Below are 17,661 nucleotides of genomic sequence, written 5' to 3' on the forward strand. Positions count from 1 at the left end.
ATTGAATTACATTTTCATTAATATAAATCATCAATTTATACATCAAATTTGTTTGATGTATCTTCGAAATTCAATTACATTGAAAGAGCGCGAAAAGTTTACAATAGAATGTCAAACGCACACTTCAAGGTTTTTTCGAACAACGCTGTCGCTCAATGACGTAGTTCTGCGTAGTTTCCTATAATTTCGAGTAGCGGGAGTAACGATTCAATCGATCAGAATTAAACAAAGAAAACGAATATTGTTTTTTAATTTTGCTTTTTCTGCAGATATTTATTGATATAATAAATTATTAAAATGAACGCGATTTAATAAACACGAAAGTATATTCTATTTCATTTAAATCCTCGCACTGTTGTGTAGTCTTTACATGGCCTTCTATAGTACTACACATTAAACACAGTAAACACGCCGATGTTTCACAGCAGGCTGAGATTGTGCGACTGCTGCGATCGATCGCAAGAGCTAGAAACACGAACAATGTATATCTATATGTAATGTAGAGAGACAAGATTCTTTGTTGATATCACATTATCTTAAAAATAAATGTTAGAATTTCCTAAGTTCTGTTTACGTTTTATAATAAAATAATATTTCGAATAATAGTTTCGTTTCTTTCACATGAGATGAAACGGAAATCCATCGAACAGATCGATAAGCAAAGTTTTTAAAATATGAAACTTAGCGATAGACAGTGCTGCCACAAGTGTTTTCAAATCGATAGCGCGGGAGACATTTTCACAAGATTATCGATTGCATATTTTTTTTAAGAAATTATAATAAAATTTATATTAATAATTTTTTAAATTTATTATATATACATATTCATATTTTAAATAATTTAATTTGTTTTAAATGTATTTTTAAAATATTTTTAACGAATTGTTCATAAAAAATAATCATTTTCATTTAAAATTTAATATTTAATATATAATAAAAATTTAATATATTTAAAAAATTATATATAGCATAATTTCAATGTTTCTAATATTGTTAAAAAAATTGCTACATTTTATAAAATCATTTTTACATTATATTTAACATTAAATGGTAAAACAATACAAATAACTCATGAAATATAAAATGTTTATTTTCAAATGAAAATTTTTGAGTTAACAATTTCTATTATTATTATTGTGTAAAACGTTTTATGTTTTATGTATAAACGTTTATATTTACAACATATATTACTAAAAAAAATCTTAATATTATTATTAATTTGTTGGGTTTAATAATATTTGACACTTATTAATTCTTTTTCATATATTATACACTCTATTATTTGTACCTGAGTGAACTACTTTCTTTCTGTCTGCTGTACATAATATTTTTTTTGTCGCTTATTTATAATATTCTATTTGTTATATCTTAAACTAGAAATTTTAATTATTTTGAATTTTATTTGAATATAGCACCATGCTGATTGTTGGATAAAAAAATGTTATTATAATTTTGAATCACATTTAAATTGAAGTCAATGTTTTACTTTGTTAGAAATTATTAAGAAAATACTTGGAATGAAATCTTATTTATATGAAAATATACAAAGTGACAACAATAGTTATCAAAATAATGCATAAACTTTATTTTATATAATTAAAAATTAATTTTTTTAAATTATCTGCTTTCCACATTTTATATTTCTTACGAATTGTTAAAAAAAAAATAATCATTTTCATTTAAGCTACAAAAATTTAATATATTTAATCAAATTACACCTTCAAACTTCTATATTTCTCTGATTTATATATTTAAGCAACATATATGATGAACATTGCTGTTTATTAAATGTTATTAATTCTTTAGAAAATATAAATATTGAGAAATATCCATTATTTCAAATTTTATTCTATATAAATTTTTAATTTTTATAGAAATTGTCTAATTATTTTTCATAGTTTTAACGACATTATGATATAATCATTTTGTAATTATTATGCAATTTTACAATATATATAAAAATTCACTATATACAAAATAGATCATATATAATGTAAAAACACGCATTTTTCTATATTATTTGTTATTTAATTTTTATATTATTTTCTTTTTTTGATATTGCTTAAAAAGAAAAATTATTTCATTTCAAAAATAAAAAAAAATATTTATTTGTATTTTATGTAATAAAAATAATTGAAATAATAAATATCTCTATTTCATTAATATGATAAATTTTTAATTTAATTTAATTAACATAAAACATTATTTTGAAAATAATAATAACTATCAATTTTTTATGTGGAAAGCAAATTAATATTTTATATATATCTACATTTATTTTTAAAAAATATTTGTTTATTGCATAAATCATACTCAGTCGCACATATGTACTCACAGATACACACTGTATGCAGCTTTTAGAAAGCATACATACATTAAATATAGGATTATGCCCTGTTAAACAAATAACTCAATTTTTCTGATATAAATCAAGAGTATTAATAATATGCAGTTAATGAATTTTGTAGATTCGTAAAATATCTATACATAAGTAAGCAGTTAATAATGAAAAGCTCGCATAAATATCATTATAATGCTTTGAGATGAGATAATGATGAAAGAAAATATAAAATAAAGTACAATTTTTTAAATATTGAGCTCTTTTACAAAGCTGAAAAGTTGAAGAAGATTCTTTTTTGTCAAAAAGCAGGGCTGTTTGAAAAATGAAGCTTAATTCACAAAATGTATATTCATATAAAATCACTTAGATACTCTTTGCGCTGTGATATTTTTAAGTTGTTGTTTATATATTTCAGCCTCTTCTTCTTTTTTTTGAAGTCGCTTACGATATTCAGCTGCTTGTCTTCGTGCTTCTGCTAATTGTCTATTTAATAGAGCAATATCCATAACTGGTTCATTATTATGTGTTGTATCATCTTCAGTAATTTCTTCTATATCATCGTCTAATTGTAAAATTATTGGTTCTGTCATTTTTGCAGGAGAATTAATAATTTTATTCTGTTAAAATCATTAAATATTAATATATTAAAAATAAGACACATACATTAATTTTAATATTTTTAATTCATGTTTAATTTTATACCTCTGATGAAGATATTATGTTTTTAGATTGTGTAAGTGTTGATACAGGCGTCGTAGTAGAAATAGAAGAAATGAACAATTTTCCAGCTTTATTATCTACAGAAGATCTTTTCAATATATTAGGTCCTCTGGATGTAAGAGTAGGTGTATTTTGACTTAAAATTTGATCTGCTCTAATTGCTATCACTTTTCTAGGAGTCCCTTTTTTCCCAGCAACATGAAGTCGTTTCATTCCTATTGAAGAATTTCTTGTTAAGTTTAGGGCAAGTTTACCTGCCTCTGTAAAATAAATAAATAACCGATATCGATAAATATAAACAGCAAAATGTATATTTTATTAAAATATTTTGTACCAGTTAAAACGACTGTTCTTCCACTTTCCATAGCATTTTCAACAATAGACGATTCATTATCTACAGGTATCATTGTGATTCCATGTGCTTCTAGTAATCTAAATTGTTTGTTTACTCCTCCAATAGCTGTAATATCTTTACGCTTTTTAGTATTATTAATATTATTCACATCAGTTATTTCATCTACACCTTCTATTTCTTTTTCCCGTTCAACATCAACATTTGTTCCAACATGAATTTGTTGAAAGATCATTCGTGGTTTTTTCCCCATTTGCACTAAATATTTAATAAAAAATAATGATTAATCAGTTTTTAATATAAAAATTAAAAAATTAATGATTCAAATATAAAATAATGCACCTTGTGTAACTTTTCTTCTTGGTTGTGATTCTTGTTGTGGAAGTTCAAATTTTTGTTGTTCTTCTCTTTCAGCTTCTAATTGTATTAAATTATGGGTTGCTACTTCAAGTTCTGCTGAATTTGCTTGATTTTGTTGATGTGCTCTAATACCTACAATTTCTCTTTCTTGTTGCAATATGTCTACTAAATCTAATCTATCATGTTCTAATGCAAGACTAATAGGTGTCTTGTCAAATTTACTAGTTGCATTTGCATCTGCTCCATGTTCTAATAAAACATGCATTACTTCTACATGTTCCCTTTCTACTGCCCAATGTAAAGGTGTCATTTTTAACTGTAATTAATTTTTTTTATATTATTTATATTATAAGAAGATAAAATTATATAATTATCTATATTATAGATAAAATTTATTTATATTAATTTTATTTTAATTACCATATCTCTACTATCAACATCAGCACCATAATTAAGAAGTAATTGTGTCATCTGATGGTGACCTTCATATGCAGCCATATGTAAAGGTGTTCTATCCACTTTTGTTCTTGCATCTCTTGAAATTCCTGCTCTAAGTAAAACTTCTGCAGTTTCTGTATGATTATTTTGTGCAGCAAAATGTAATGCACTTGTACCCAACTATTAAATAATAATATCATTATTGATATGATAATATGATATTATAAATAAATACAAAATTGATTATAATAAAAACATATACCCAATCTGTAGTAAATGGTGCTCCTCTACACATTAGATCACGAACGGTATCAGTGTCTCCAAATTTTGCACTAAAAAGTAATTGCTTTCCTAATTCCACTATTGATAAGGCATCTTGAGAACGTGCTCGATGAGATACATCACAGGAAAGAATTTCAACCTATGAAATATCTATAGATAAATCAATGTACCTGAAGAATGAAATATAAAATATAATCATAAAAAAATTGTACATACAGGAATAAGGGTGTCTGAATCCAGACCCTCAATATCATTAGTGCAAATACTTTCAGCTTGCATTTTTGTATATTCAACTCAATCCCCTTCTTTTTGATGCACACTAAAATCAAATGATCCATAATAATTGATATCATTGGGACTTGTTTAAAAATAAAAAGGGCTAGCTGTGACCATTCCACTTTTCACTCAGTAATTCGTCAGTGTTGTTCGACCTTGAAGTACCGGGATCGAAAGTAGGTCGCAAAATTAAAATTTAAAATTTAATTCAATAGAATTAACACGATTTATTCGTTTTTGCCTACTTGTTCAGAAATGTAGCTGTATATTTTTCAAAATTTTCTTCAGTACAGGATGTTTTTATTTTGCCATTTCAGATTGTGAGGAACTTCCTGTTCCTGTTCATTAAACGGAAGTCCCATGCCATAGGCCCCGTGTTTTGTGCCCAAAAGCGATTCAAGTTAATTGAAAATAACATTGAAGGAAGATATACTTACGACCAATACATTATTCTTGCTTTTTAGCAATTTTTCCAACAATTTTCGGATGCACACACTCACTTTGAGGAATTGTTCCTCCCCTCAGCCTTCTCGATTTACTGCTTGGTAAAGTTTTATGAAAATGGCGACACCTTGGCGCCATTCCTAATATAATTTTATCATTACTGTGAATAATTTTTGATGTCGATAGATGTATTTCTGTAATTAAAAGTTTTTTTTATGCTAAATTTTTATTATTTTTATTGCATTTTAATTGCTTTATTTGAAATAATACTGGATAGTAGTTAAATATGTTAAATAACAAAGTATATTACAGCGCCACATTGTGGAACATGTGGAAATCATATTATATTAAAGGTTAGGTATATTAAATTCTAGTAAGATTAGGTTACATTACAAAATTTTTCTCGTGTGTTTGGAATATATTTAATTAATTTAAATTAATATACATAAAAAAATAATAATTTCATATTTGTTAAAATTTTTAACATTTATTAATATATATGTAAATAAATTATATTAAATCAAAATATTAAATTAAAGAAAATAAAATGATTTATTGTAATGAACAAATATTTATATAATATATTTATATGTATATTTTACATGTGAATCATAGTATGAATTCTACATATGAATTTTTTCTATTTTTAGTTTTATATAACTAAATAATTAAATACAAATATAAAATTTAAATTGTATATATCGCAAAAATAAGTAAGTTACATAGTTTATAAAATATGCAATCAATCATTTTATTTGTTTTATATCGTTTTTAATTTTTCACATATAATTAAAATATAAGAATATATATATATATATAAATTGATTTATTTTAAAAATGATAATTTTTTATTTTTTATCCAAAATTGTACTTTTTTGTCTTTTATAATTTATAATTTTTATGTTTTTTGTGACAATTTATTTTTCTTTTTATATTTTTATTTCATATTCTTTTGATTTTTTTTACGGATTTAGTATCACAAAGATAGTAAAGAAATATCATGTAATAATGAATCCATAAATAAATTATAGAATCGATACTTTATTTTATAGAAAATTTTTTTATAGAATTTTTTAAATAAGAGACAAAATACAGAAAAGATCCAACATGTTTCATGTTTTAAAGATATAAGGTTAAGATGAAATTTTTATATTTTGAAAATATTATAAGGTTGGGATGAAAAAATTTCAATATAAAATTATGAATAAAATATTCTATAAAAAAAATATTTTATTATAGAATATTTTCTAAATATATATACTATATTTTATATATGATTATATTTATAGTTATATTATATTTAAATATATTTAAACAATTATATTGAATATAAACAATTAGTATAAATAATTAATGGAATGATGATTTTATATATCCATGACATATATTCTAAAGTCAAGAATGTATTTACATTTTTTACATCAAAAATTCAAATAGAGTTTTTTTAAAAAAAAATAATGAAAGTTTATTTGATTATTATCTTGTATTACCAAAAGTAAGTATAAATAAAGGAAATAATGAAAAAAAGGCAAAAATAGCAGTAATACTCAATTTTTACTCTATCTTATCTAACTTGTGATGAGATATCTTTGATACTCAATAGATGGCATTATGATAAATTCGTATTTTATTCCTAGCCTCTTATTATTATTTTCTCTTATGTATATTTGCAATATAAAATTTATATATTCAAATAACAGTTTTATATATAATATCTTAAAAATTTATATTGCCATTTTTGTTTATTCTAATAATTAAAAATAATTAAAAATACAAATAATATATTTTATATGTATTTATTATTCGATCAAATTTTTAATTTTTATAAAAATATATTCTATATAATTTATTGAAAATATATTTTATATATAAATTAGTTTTAATAAATTCTGTATACCGCAAGGACACTTTATATTTTATATATGCATATTTTTATAAATTATTTTCTGTATACAGAATGTTCAAAAATATAGAAATATTAGTTAATTCCTGAGATAATTTCAGGTAATATTTTTCTTCACAAAAATTTTTGTTATGCCTTTATTCGACTTTATCAATGCCTTTATTTGACTTATTATCAAAAAATATTTTATATACTTCTTTTATTCTTCTATTCTTCTCATTTCTTTCTTTATCAATTCCTTTGCCTCTTTTTTATCAATTCCTTTTCGTTTCTTTCTTTATAACTTTTCCTTCTTTCTTTTATTATTTTCTCTTTCTCCAATTTTTCTATCTTCTTTATCATCTTGCTTTATCAGCTTATATCCCTTCTTTCTACTTTCATTCTTATTATCTTTCCTCTTTTGTCATTTTTTCTTCTCATTTATTATGATTTTTTTGTCATTCTCATCTTCATCTCTTATATTATTCTTTTTTTCTTTCTCTTTTGTTATTCTTTATCCTATTTTTTTTTCTTTATCATTCTCTTCCTATTTTTTTGTGTCATATATCTTTTCTTTTCTTTTTCTTTGTCATGTTTTTTTTTCTGTTTTTTCATATCCATATTTTCCCTTCTTTTTGTGTTTTTTTTTTCTCTTTTGTTATTCTTTCGTTATTTTTTTATCATCTTTTTCTCCTTTATCTCTCTCGAATTTCATTATTTAATAAATATATAAATAATAAACACTTTAATTTATTCACTTAAACAACAAAATTTTAAATAAAATTTATAAATGTAATGATGAAAATGTTTCAAATACATATAATTATATTCAGAAATAAATCGCATATTAACGAAAAACTTATTGATATATTAATGTTAATTCCTATATGATACATCAATAAATATTTTGAAGTTTTAATTTCAAAGTAATAGTTTAAAAATTCTAAAATTTTCAGTAAAAAATGTGTAATTAATAAATTTTTTATGTAATTTGCTCAAAATGACCGACTTTCTGTCTTTTTCGCATAATGTTGCTATCCTTATCTATAACTTCAAAATCTCCTATCTCCTTAAATATTCTGTTATATTAATAACAAATCGGAATTTTAATGATTCAAACATGATATGGCGTTAATCAAAATTTTTTGATCGTTGTTTAATTTATCGATTAAATTAATTCTGAAAGTTTATTGGATCAAAGGAAAACATATAAAAATAAAGTAAAATAAATTTTGATATTTATGTAAATACTTATATGTCTATATATATATTATATTAGTTTTTTTGTTTAATTAATTTTTTATATGTTTCAAGAGTTTTATATATTTGATTTTTTATATATAAACTAGCTTTTTTATATTCTTTTCTATATGTTTAATAAATAATAATAATATAAATATAAATAATAATAATAATAAATATGTATAAGTTTATATATTTCGTAGTATATTTTAAAAAATTTTTTTATTTCTTTAATTTCTTGACATGATAGTTTTGATATAGATATGATAATTTAAGGATTGAATTGAAAAGGTATAAAACAAATAAGTATAGCAAGTATTATATAAGTACTATATATATTATATAAGTACTATAATATTAAATAAAATGAAAAAAAATATATTTTTTCGAAGATATATTTTTCGAAATAGAATAAGATAGAATAAACAGAGAATTGAGGATTAACATCATGTCTCGAATATATTAAAAAGATTTTACAGATTTAATGTAATTGATGATTTTATCTTGAATCTAAACTAAATTAAAAATTTAAAATAAATTAAATGTAAAAAAAATGATTAATTCAAAATTTAATTCGTAATTCAATATCATCTTTCAAAAATTGATATTTTCTTTTTAAATTTCTTTTTAATTGTATTAAATTTTGAATGTACTAACTAAACACTCTAACGTATACTATAAATGTATTTTATGCACTTATAATTGATGTTCATTTAAATAAGAAATTAATTAAGAAATGTTTTTAGCGTTAATATGAAAAATAATTTTTTTATTACTGTTTCTTAATTTTTTAATAATTATTCAATTCTTATCATTAATTTATTCACTCAATTATATATTATAATTTTAATTATTAATTCTTGTAAAAATAATTCGATAATATTTTTCTGAATAAGAATATTTTTTTAAAATTAAATTAAATTAAATGAAAATCTTTTTTAGATTTTTATTATTATTCATTTATAATATTTCTGATACGAATAATACATAAATGCAAAAATCATTATTCAATATGTATTATAAATCTTTGCTATCATGTTTACTATTATTTTACTAATAGTTGTTTAGTAATATATTTCGAATATAATATAATATATTTCGAAATATTAAATAAGTTTTATCAATTTCTTTATTATTTTTTTTCTGTTAAAAACAAAGTTTGAATATTTATATTAATTTTTTTTTATTTTTGCTTATAGAAATTGTTTGTACAAATTTTTTAAAAAAATCAATACATTATGACTTACAAATGGTGATCTAAATGTAACAAAACTGATGGTTTCGCTCGGAAAAAAAAAGAAAAAAATATATAAAAAAGAAAAATAAAAAATACAAAAATTGTATCGAAAAATTTATTTTTTAAAAAATTTATTTCATTGATTTGCACAAATATATAACTGTGTATTTGACGAAGCATGAAATTAGATTTTATTAATTATCAATTACTTATCGATTAATTACAGAAAGATCTGAATGAATGTTATTGGAATAATAATTTTTTATAGTTTCAATTAAATTTTATTTATTATTTTAATCGAGAATATAACATTATCGATTAATAATTATAATTCTAATAATTTATAATTTGAATTTAGAAGATATATTTGTAAGAATTAATTAAAATTAATTAAAAAAATTGAAATTTTTACGAGAGAGAAATTTAATCTAATTAATTTATTCGAAGGGATGTATCATCGAATAACACATATATATGATAATAATAATAGATCGAACGATCGACGAATAATAGATACGGAGTTTTTCACGAATCAGTCAAAGAAAGAGAGAATCTTGGATTTGAAGAAAAGGAAGGTAAATGCGGTATAATTATCATTATAACGAGGAATAGAAAAGAATTCAATTAGAAGAGATTCATAGGGAAATTTCTCGAGATGCGAGCAAATCGTAATTGAAGAGCAGTTTCGCAATATCGCTCTGCAATTCTGGTTGAATAACACACACTCATGAATGCGCAAAACATTGGACAAAATCTGTCAATGGACTGTGATGTTTCTGTAATTTCTAACGCGAGACTTTTACACGAAAATCAATGAAATTAGAATTATTAGAAATATTCTCACGGAGAACGGTGTATATTGATTCGCCTCGAAATATCGTTTCAATATTTTTACCACTAATATACATACGTGTAATATACATACATGTTTCATTTTGTATTGACATATAGTAAAGAAGACGAATGGTAAATTAACGATCTCAAAGATTTCTCAAGGATTACGAATTTGAATTTTAAACGCGAATAGAAAACGTGAATTGTATTCATTCACGTAAGAGTGGTTATCGTTAATTACAAGAAGGATCGAGATGGCTGAAAGTGAGTAAATTTTGTTAAGAGTTGCGAATCATAAATTAAATAATGTTAAATAATTGAACAGTGCGAAGTTTGACGAATTATTATGAATTGAAATTGCTAATTGCACGCTATACAATGTATACTATCGTTCATAAATATTCGGATAATAGTTTGATTGATTTGCAGTAATAATATTTTAATTTTATCAAAATATAAACAAATTAAACTAAATAATTATAAATTTAATGGTTTTTTATTTTTTAAAATTACATTATGGAATGATTTATGAGATGATTTCATAGAGATAAATTACTAATAGATTTCTTATCGAAAAGATTGGAGGATATTTTATCAGAATAATTATTGAAGAATCAATGACTTTCTTGAAAAATAAGAGTTTTCATTTTTTTTTCATAAATTAATCGTGAAACGTTAAATTAAAAATATGAGATGGATTTAAATATTGATATCATTTGATACCATACATTTTTCGATCCTCGACATTGATTGTAGCAAAAAAAAAAAAAAAATTAAAAATAATATTATTAAGTTAATTCATTATTATCTTATTTTCATATATTCATTTTTAGATTATAGTTTAATTATTATTGTTGAATACATTGCATTTTTTTTTCATATCATATATAATTAGATAAGAAATAATATTATCTTTAACTATTAGAACTAATATTATTTTTAACTGATGCTAAATTCTCTATTTAAACATAAATTAAAATATACAATATACAAATATACAATAAATAAATTATACAAAAAATAATTTATTTAAAATAAAATAAAATATAAGAAATTTTATTATCGTTCAATAAATGATATTACATTTATGTACAAAATTTTATAATGTTATAGTTTAATATTTATTTTTTGATTAAAATACAAACTTTAAATTTCTAAATTGTCTCTACTCTATGATCTTTTTATTTCAAACATCTTATGTTATTTTCTATTTATCATATTCCATATTTATCATTATGTTGTGCATAAGAATAATTTCTAAATAATAATTGATAATAACAAAATTTGTTGATTTAAAAAAATTATTATTTAAAATTAAATATCTTCAAGGAAGAGAACTGTTAACATGTCGGGACGTGCTTTGGTACCTCGTTTTTTGTGGTTTCGCCATCAATTATATGTTGAGATTAAACTTGCATCTGACAATTGTGTCAATGGTAATACCTCCTGAAGCACCCGGAAATAATGATGTGACCGCAACTTCGAATATTTCAATTTTGGAATATAAAGTAAATATATTTTTCTATATTAACATATAATTAATAAAAATATTATTTTATAGAAAAATTCATCTAATCTAAATATTTTGATTTAAATAAAAATTTATACGCGTAGTTAAACAAAAATTATAAAGCATAGTGGAGGAATGATTACAGGAAGAAATTTTTTTGTTGATGAAAAATCTTTTTGAAGAAATGAAATCACTTTTCAAAATTTTAATTTTTATATTTTGAATGTAACAATTTTGCATGAAAATTTTTTTAATAAAATGGGCATTAAATAATAAAGCACTAAATTCTGAATCCTTTATAATTTAAAATTTTGCTTTTTTTGTATAATTATATTAAACTTAAATTTAAGAAATTATCATTAACAATTCAATAATAATAAATTAAGAAATGAAAAAGCATTCAAATATTTTAATGAAGTGTATATTTTATATTTTCAATATTCAATATTCTTCAATATTCAATATATGTTAAAATATTTATTATTGAAATATTGAAATTATTGGAATATAATTATTTATATTATATTTTTTTTTACATTCTCATATTGTAATACATAATATCAAACTATAGGTTTTTTTACTTAACATTCTTTTCATTGTGAAAATATATTCTTAATGTGGAACTCCTTTTTTAATTTTATTTATTAATATAAATAATTATATATAAATAATTATAAATAATTATAAATGTAATAGGTATGAATTATTATATTACATTATATCATATATTATTATATTATACAGTAAAACTTAATTTTGCTTTCAGGATAGATTTGCATGGAACGAAAACGAACAGAATTTAGCTTTGGGATCTTACTTCTGGTTACATTGGACAACGCAAATTCCTGGTGGATTTTTAGCAAGAAAATACGGTACGAAAATTGTTTTTGGAATGGGAAATTTGTTACCAGCGATTATTGGCTTCATCATCCCGATTGCAACATATCAGCTTTACGTTCTTGTGATTTTACGAATTCTTCAAGGTTTTTTCGCAGTGAGTAAACGCAAATAATAAATGCATATATTTTGAAAGGATGGAATCATGGAAGATTTATTTAGGGTGTTGTGTGGCCTTCTATGCACAATATGACTGCCAAATGGATTCCTCCAAATGAGAGAAGTAGATTTGTTAGTTCTTATTTGGGTAAAGTACCTGGAATAATTTTATTATTATATTTATTTAATAAATACGTACTATTCATCGATAATTAATAATATTGATTAAAATTTGAAAAATTTTGAGAAAAAAATTTGAAAAATGATTACGACAAAGTAATAATAGCATTTCTAAATATGTCGTGTTTTAGGTGGTTCTGTAGGTGCTGCTATCACTTATCCACTTTGCGCAATAATTATTAAAGGACTCAATTGGGGTGCTACTTTTCACATAACATCGTTAATCGGTGTCATTTGGTAATTTTATTTTAATTGAAATATTTATGTATGATAAATGTGCAAAATATATTATCCACAATCTATATTGTTAAATAATGTTCATTACGAAAAACAAATTTGAAAAATAATTTGAAAGGTATTGCTTCTGGTACTTCTTCGCGTTTGACACACCTCAGCAACATCCTCGAATATCCGACGAAGAGAAAAAATATATTTTAGACAGCATTGCCGATTCGGTTGATGAAGAGGTAAAAAAAGTACCTTGGAAGTCTATATTAACATCGATTCCAGTTTGGGTTGTAATAATTTCACAAACGGGTGGAGGATGGGCTCTCTTCACTTTGTTAACGCACGTTCCAACTTACTTCAGCGTCATTCATGGATGGAATATTACCATGGTACACAAATATTTTGTTAATTTCCAAATTAAAATCACATCATTTTCCTGAAAAGTCATTTGAATGAATTAATGTAATATTTCGTGAAACATTCGTGATGTAAAAATTAAATTGTAAAAATTTATATATTTATAGAAAATTTTAATTGTATAAAAATCTATGGAATAGTGCTCATAAAATACAACGTATATATTATGATTTAAACAGCGAAACAGATCTTTATTTTATTTGTATTTGATTACGTTCATAAAATTTTTAATTTCTATAGATATCCGCAATTTAGATATTGTTATGAGAAAAGAGTAATTAATATAAATTCAATTGCAGACTGGTATTATTTCTGGAGCCCCACATTTGTTGAGAATGCTTTTCTCATATTATTATTCAGTCTTCAGTGATTGGCTCATAACTAATAAGAAAATGAGCGTAACTAATACTAGAAAATTGGCTGTATTTGTATCTCTTGGAATGCAAGGTATTTTTGTCTGCCTATTAAGTTTTTGCGGATATTATCCAATACTTGCAGCGATTTTCATGACATCCGGAGTAACTGTAAACGGTGCACTTTCCGCTGGTACTTTAGCAACCCTCGTGGACTTAAGTCCAAATTTTGCTAGTATTAATCTTGGTTTTTCTGGGATGATAGTATTGAGCCTTGCATTTGTTCCACCAATTGTAACCGGTTTTTTGACAGTCGATAAAGTAAGTATGATTATTATAATCATTAACTTACTATAAGACATTAAAAAATTCATTAATTATTTTATTATAATATTTCATGTAGCTCTTAAATGAAATATCAATCATTTAGGTTGAAGGAACAAAAACTATTTTTTAAAGTTAAAATCTTTAAAAATAAAAGTAAAATATATTTTTGTTTAAAAATTCATTCTTTACTTTTTTTTTTCTTTTATGAATTATCTTTATGAATTAATAAAGTCTTTAAATATTATTTCAATATGTTTACATAATGTCATCTTTTTTATTTTCTTCTCTTCTCCTTTTTTTCTTATTATAAATTTTTTATTTCTGATTTCTGTTTGAAATAAAATATAAAATAAATTAACTTATAAATAACTTTTATAATCGGTCATTAAATATTTTTTTTCTTTAACAAAATCATATTTCTGAATAATCAAATTGTTATCCAATTACTCTCTTACGTTTCACGAATATAATCCTTCTTTCTTTTATTTTTTTAGAAAAACATTAATTTATCATTTTAATTTTAAAACATTTAATCAAAATTATTTTGTTATTCGAAAATCTTAATAATAATATTAATCCATGAGAGTTTCAAATCTTTTTTAAAATTACTTGCAAATATCATTTCCTTTTTATATATTTGCAATATATAAAATGTTTGTCATTTGATTTTTACTTTATTAAAAATAATTAAAATATAGATTGATATCATTACAGATGAAATTGATAAGAATTAAAAGTCAATGCTAAATGATAAAATGATATCATTTTTAAATTCTCTTAATATTAACATATGTATATGTTATATTATTATATTTATATGCATATATATATGTATATGTATAAGAAACTAGAAATAAAACTCTTGCTAGAAATAAAATTGATTCCAAAGATAATTTATATTAATTTATACATATATTTTTCCAGCAAACCGCATTGCAATGGCAAAAAGTTTTTCTTATAAGTGGTGGTGCTTCCGTGCTTGGGACCATTGTATTTTTAATATTTGGAACGGCAGAGGAGCAACCTTGGAATAAATATGGTAAGTCAACCAAAAAGAACGATCACGAAATGCAGAAATTGATAGCAATGCCGATTATAAAATATGAAGATGAAAATATCGTGAAAGATGAAAAAATTATAGATAAATAATAAGAAATAGAAATATATATAAACAAAAAAAAAACGAATAAAATAAAATAAAATATATTTGATTAATAACGTTTACCTCAATTTTACAGTTGATTGAAAGAATTTTTATCAGAAGAAAAATCTGAAGATGAAAAGAAAATATATTGTTTAAAAATTTTTAATATAATATAAAAATTTCATATTTTTCAATTTTTAAATTTTTAAATTTTTAAAAGTTAAAAATAAAATAAAAATATCCTCTATTGAGTAATAAATTATATTGTTTTTTTTCAATTTAGAATTATTTAGAATTATAATGAAATTATAATTCATCATCAAATAAATAAGAAAATATATAGTATTTTATATTTTATTTAGATAAATTTATGTCGTCATTAAATATGAAACAATAATTATTTATGTACTTTAATGGAATTACATCAAGTAATATAGAAATATGTTATTTCGAAAAATTGATATTTTATTATTGACATAAAAGTTATACATTGCACATAAATCGAAATCTTTAATATAAAAATTAGATTAAAATATGTAAGAACAAAAGAAAAAGATAAATAACGATCAATAATATAAAATAATTGTTGAATATACAATATAAAATAATTTTCTATTTTATTAAACGACAAAATTCATAAAATTATTACATTTATTATCTGATCTATATATCTAATTAAATACAGATACAAGTAAAAAAAATAGAAGAAATTCTATTTTAATAAATATAAATAATTAAAATGAACCTAGAATTAAATTCTTCTAAAATTCTCATTATCATATTCAAATTAAATGAAATTAATTTAATTCTAAGTGTTTTAAATATTATAATTCCATGATAAATTATTTAAATTATTTGATCATGGATTTATTGTAATAAATGCAAAAGCAATAATTATTAATATAAAATATATCATTGATCACAAATATAAATTATTATTCGTCCATATTATCATTCTATTCTAATTCGATTCTATATTATTAAGAATTGAGAATAAAAAAATCTATATATAGTATAATAAAACAATTAGTCGTTACAAACGAATTGTTTTCATTTGTCAAATTAAAAATATTAAAATCAATTCTAATTGAATTGCGATAATTATAAACCAATATTAATTGGACATGAGATATGGTAATAAACATAGGAACAATGGACCTCTATTTATTTAAACGATTTTACGGCAATGAAATACCACAGAGTTCTTACATGAAACTTATACAACAAGAATTTTTCATTTATCTAAATAAAAGTAATCCTCTAATTTCAAACATTACATATATAAATTTTGCAGTATTGTATTGCAAAAAAATACAAAATTATATAATATATTTATCAAATATTTATATAAATTTTTTCAAAAAATGATTTATCATCTTTAATATATTTTTCTATTATTATATATAAATATAATAAAATATCGAATAAAAATTTTCTTCTAAATTATATCAAATAGAAAAAGAAAATATTCATTATCTCATTATAAAGAATATCATTAATAAAATTAAAAGTCAAATATATATTTCATATTTGATAAACATATTATATATATATATATATATATTTATTCTTGTAAATTTGTCGTGTTTTAGAGAAAAAAGATAATTTAAATAAACGCAAAATATCTCTTAATAAATAAAAATATTACAATGACATTTGGTTCTTTGCATCCAGACTTTTTACTACTTATACATTCAATTTTTTCTAATAAGATTTCAGCGATATTTCTCTCTCTCTTTAAGTTTTATTATTAGTTCTTTTACGTTTATTAGTTCCTTAACGATCCATCTCGTAACAGAATCAAATTCTACAGAACTGATTTATTTTATATTATGGCTATCTTTCTCCACTTCTTTTACTTCACACAGAAAAGTCCAGATATTATCACAGTTTCTTTTCCGCGATGAAGTAACTTATAATTAGACACAACACTTTGCTTTCTTTTCCCCTGTAGACATTACAATTCTAAACGAAACTGCGTTACTCATTATGGGAGAAACCAGAATATTTTTCAATAATTGGAAACATAGAGAAAGAATCTGTTTTATTTTGAAATTATATAAAGTTTCATTACTTGCAATCCAAGTAATATTTAACA

The 17,661-nt window shown here is 21.9% G+C and overlaps 2 protein-coding genes across 9 annotated transcripts; one reads left to right on the forward strand and one right to left on the reverse strand.

Annotated features, from left to right (window-relative positions):
- Positions 1–1,069: 1,069 nt before the first annotated feature.
- On the reverse strand, positions 1,070–5,546 carry LOC108000373 (GA-binding protein subunit beta-1). 4 transcript variants are annotated; one of them, XM_017060657.3, is made up of 8 exons: positions 5,015–5,546; positions 4,710–4,924; positions 4,474–4,632; positions 4,194–4,391; positions 3,756–4,089; positions 3,396–3,671; positions 3,044–3,321; positions 1,070–2,958 (listed from the first exon to the last, which is right to left on the reverse strand). In XM_017060657.3, the coding sequence occupies exons 2-8, from the start codon at positions 4,770–4,772 to the stop codon at positions 2,701–2,703; spliced, it is 1,566 nt and encodes a 521-aa protein (XP_016916146.1). In that variant the 5' UTR covers positions 4,773–4,924; positions 5,015–5,546; the 3' UTR covers positions 1,070–2,700. The 4 variants fall into 4 exon arrangements, with proteins under 4 accessions (XP_016916146.1, XP_016916145.1, XP_061942654.1 ...); XM_017060656.3 differs by having other exon boundaries at positions 4,710–4,812; positions 5,207–5,348; XM_062086670.1 differs by having other exon boundaries at positions 3,044–3,276; positions 4,710–4,812; positions 5,015–5,156.
- Positions 5,120–17,222, forward strand: LOC108000253 (vesicular glutamate transporter 3). Of its 5 annotated transcripts, XM_062086672.1 has the most exons (10): positions 5,174–5,314; positions 10,022–10,149; positions 10,526–10,672; positions 11,738–11,916; positions 12,685–12,912; positions 12,978–13,062; positions 13,226–13,331; positions 13,450–13,711; positions 14,039–14,413; positions 15,344–17,222. In XM_062086672.1, exons 3-10 carry the CDS (start codon positions 10,663–10,665, stop codon positions 15,566–15,568), a joined length of 1,470 nt encoding a protein of 489 aa, XP_061942656.1. In that variant the 5' UTR covers positions 5,174–5,314; positions 10,022–10,149; positions 10,526–10,662; the 3' UTR covers positions 15,569–17,222. The 5 variants fall into 5 exon arrangements, with proteins under 5 accessions (XP_061942655.1, XP_061942656.1, XP_061942659.1 ...); XM_062086671.1 differs by lacking the exon at positions 10,022–10,149 and having other exon boundaries at positions 5,120–5,314; XM_062086675.1 differs by lacking the exons at positions 10,022–10,149; positions 10,526–10,672 and having other exon boundaries at positions 5,179–5,314; positions 11,742–11,916.
- Positions 17,223–17,661: the final 439 nt, after the last annotated feature.

The sequence above is a fragment of the Apis cerana genome, linkage group LG16, assembly GCF_029169275.1.
Source record: "Apis cerana isolate GH-2021 linkage group LG16, AcerK_1.0, whole genome shotgun sequence".
Classification (NCBI taxonomy): Eukaryota; Metazoa; Arthropoda; class Insecta; order Hymenoptera; family Apidae; genus Apis; species Apis cerana.

Excerpts from the sequence above, each read along its gene's own strand:
- LOC108000373 (XM_017060657.3), bottom strand. The coding sequence starts at position 4,772 with ATGCAAGCTGAAAGTATTTGCACTAATGATATTGAGGGTCTGGATTCA. Across the intron at positions 4,090-4,193 it reads ATGTTGATAGTAGAGATATG|TTAAAAATGACACCTTTACA; the intron begins GTAATTAAAATA and ends AATTAATTACAG. Across the intron at positions 2,959-3,043 it reads ACATAATATCTTCATCAGAG|AATAAAATTATTAATTCTCC; the intron begins GTATAAAATTAA and ends TGATTTTAACAG.
- LOC108000253 (XM_062086671.1), top strand. Across the intron at positions 12,913-12,977 it reads TTCTTCAAGGTTTTTTCGCA|GGTGTTGTGTGGCCTTCTAT; the intron begins GTGAGTAAACGC and ends AGATTTATTTAG. Across the intron at positions 13,063-13,225 it reads ATTTGTTAGTTCTTATTTGG|GTGGTTCTGTAGGTGCTGCT; the intron begins GTAAAGTACCTG and ends GTCGTGTTTTAG.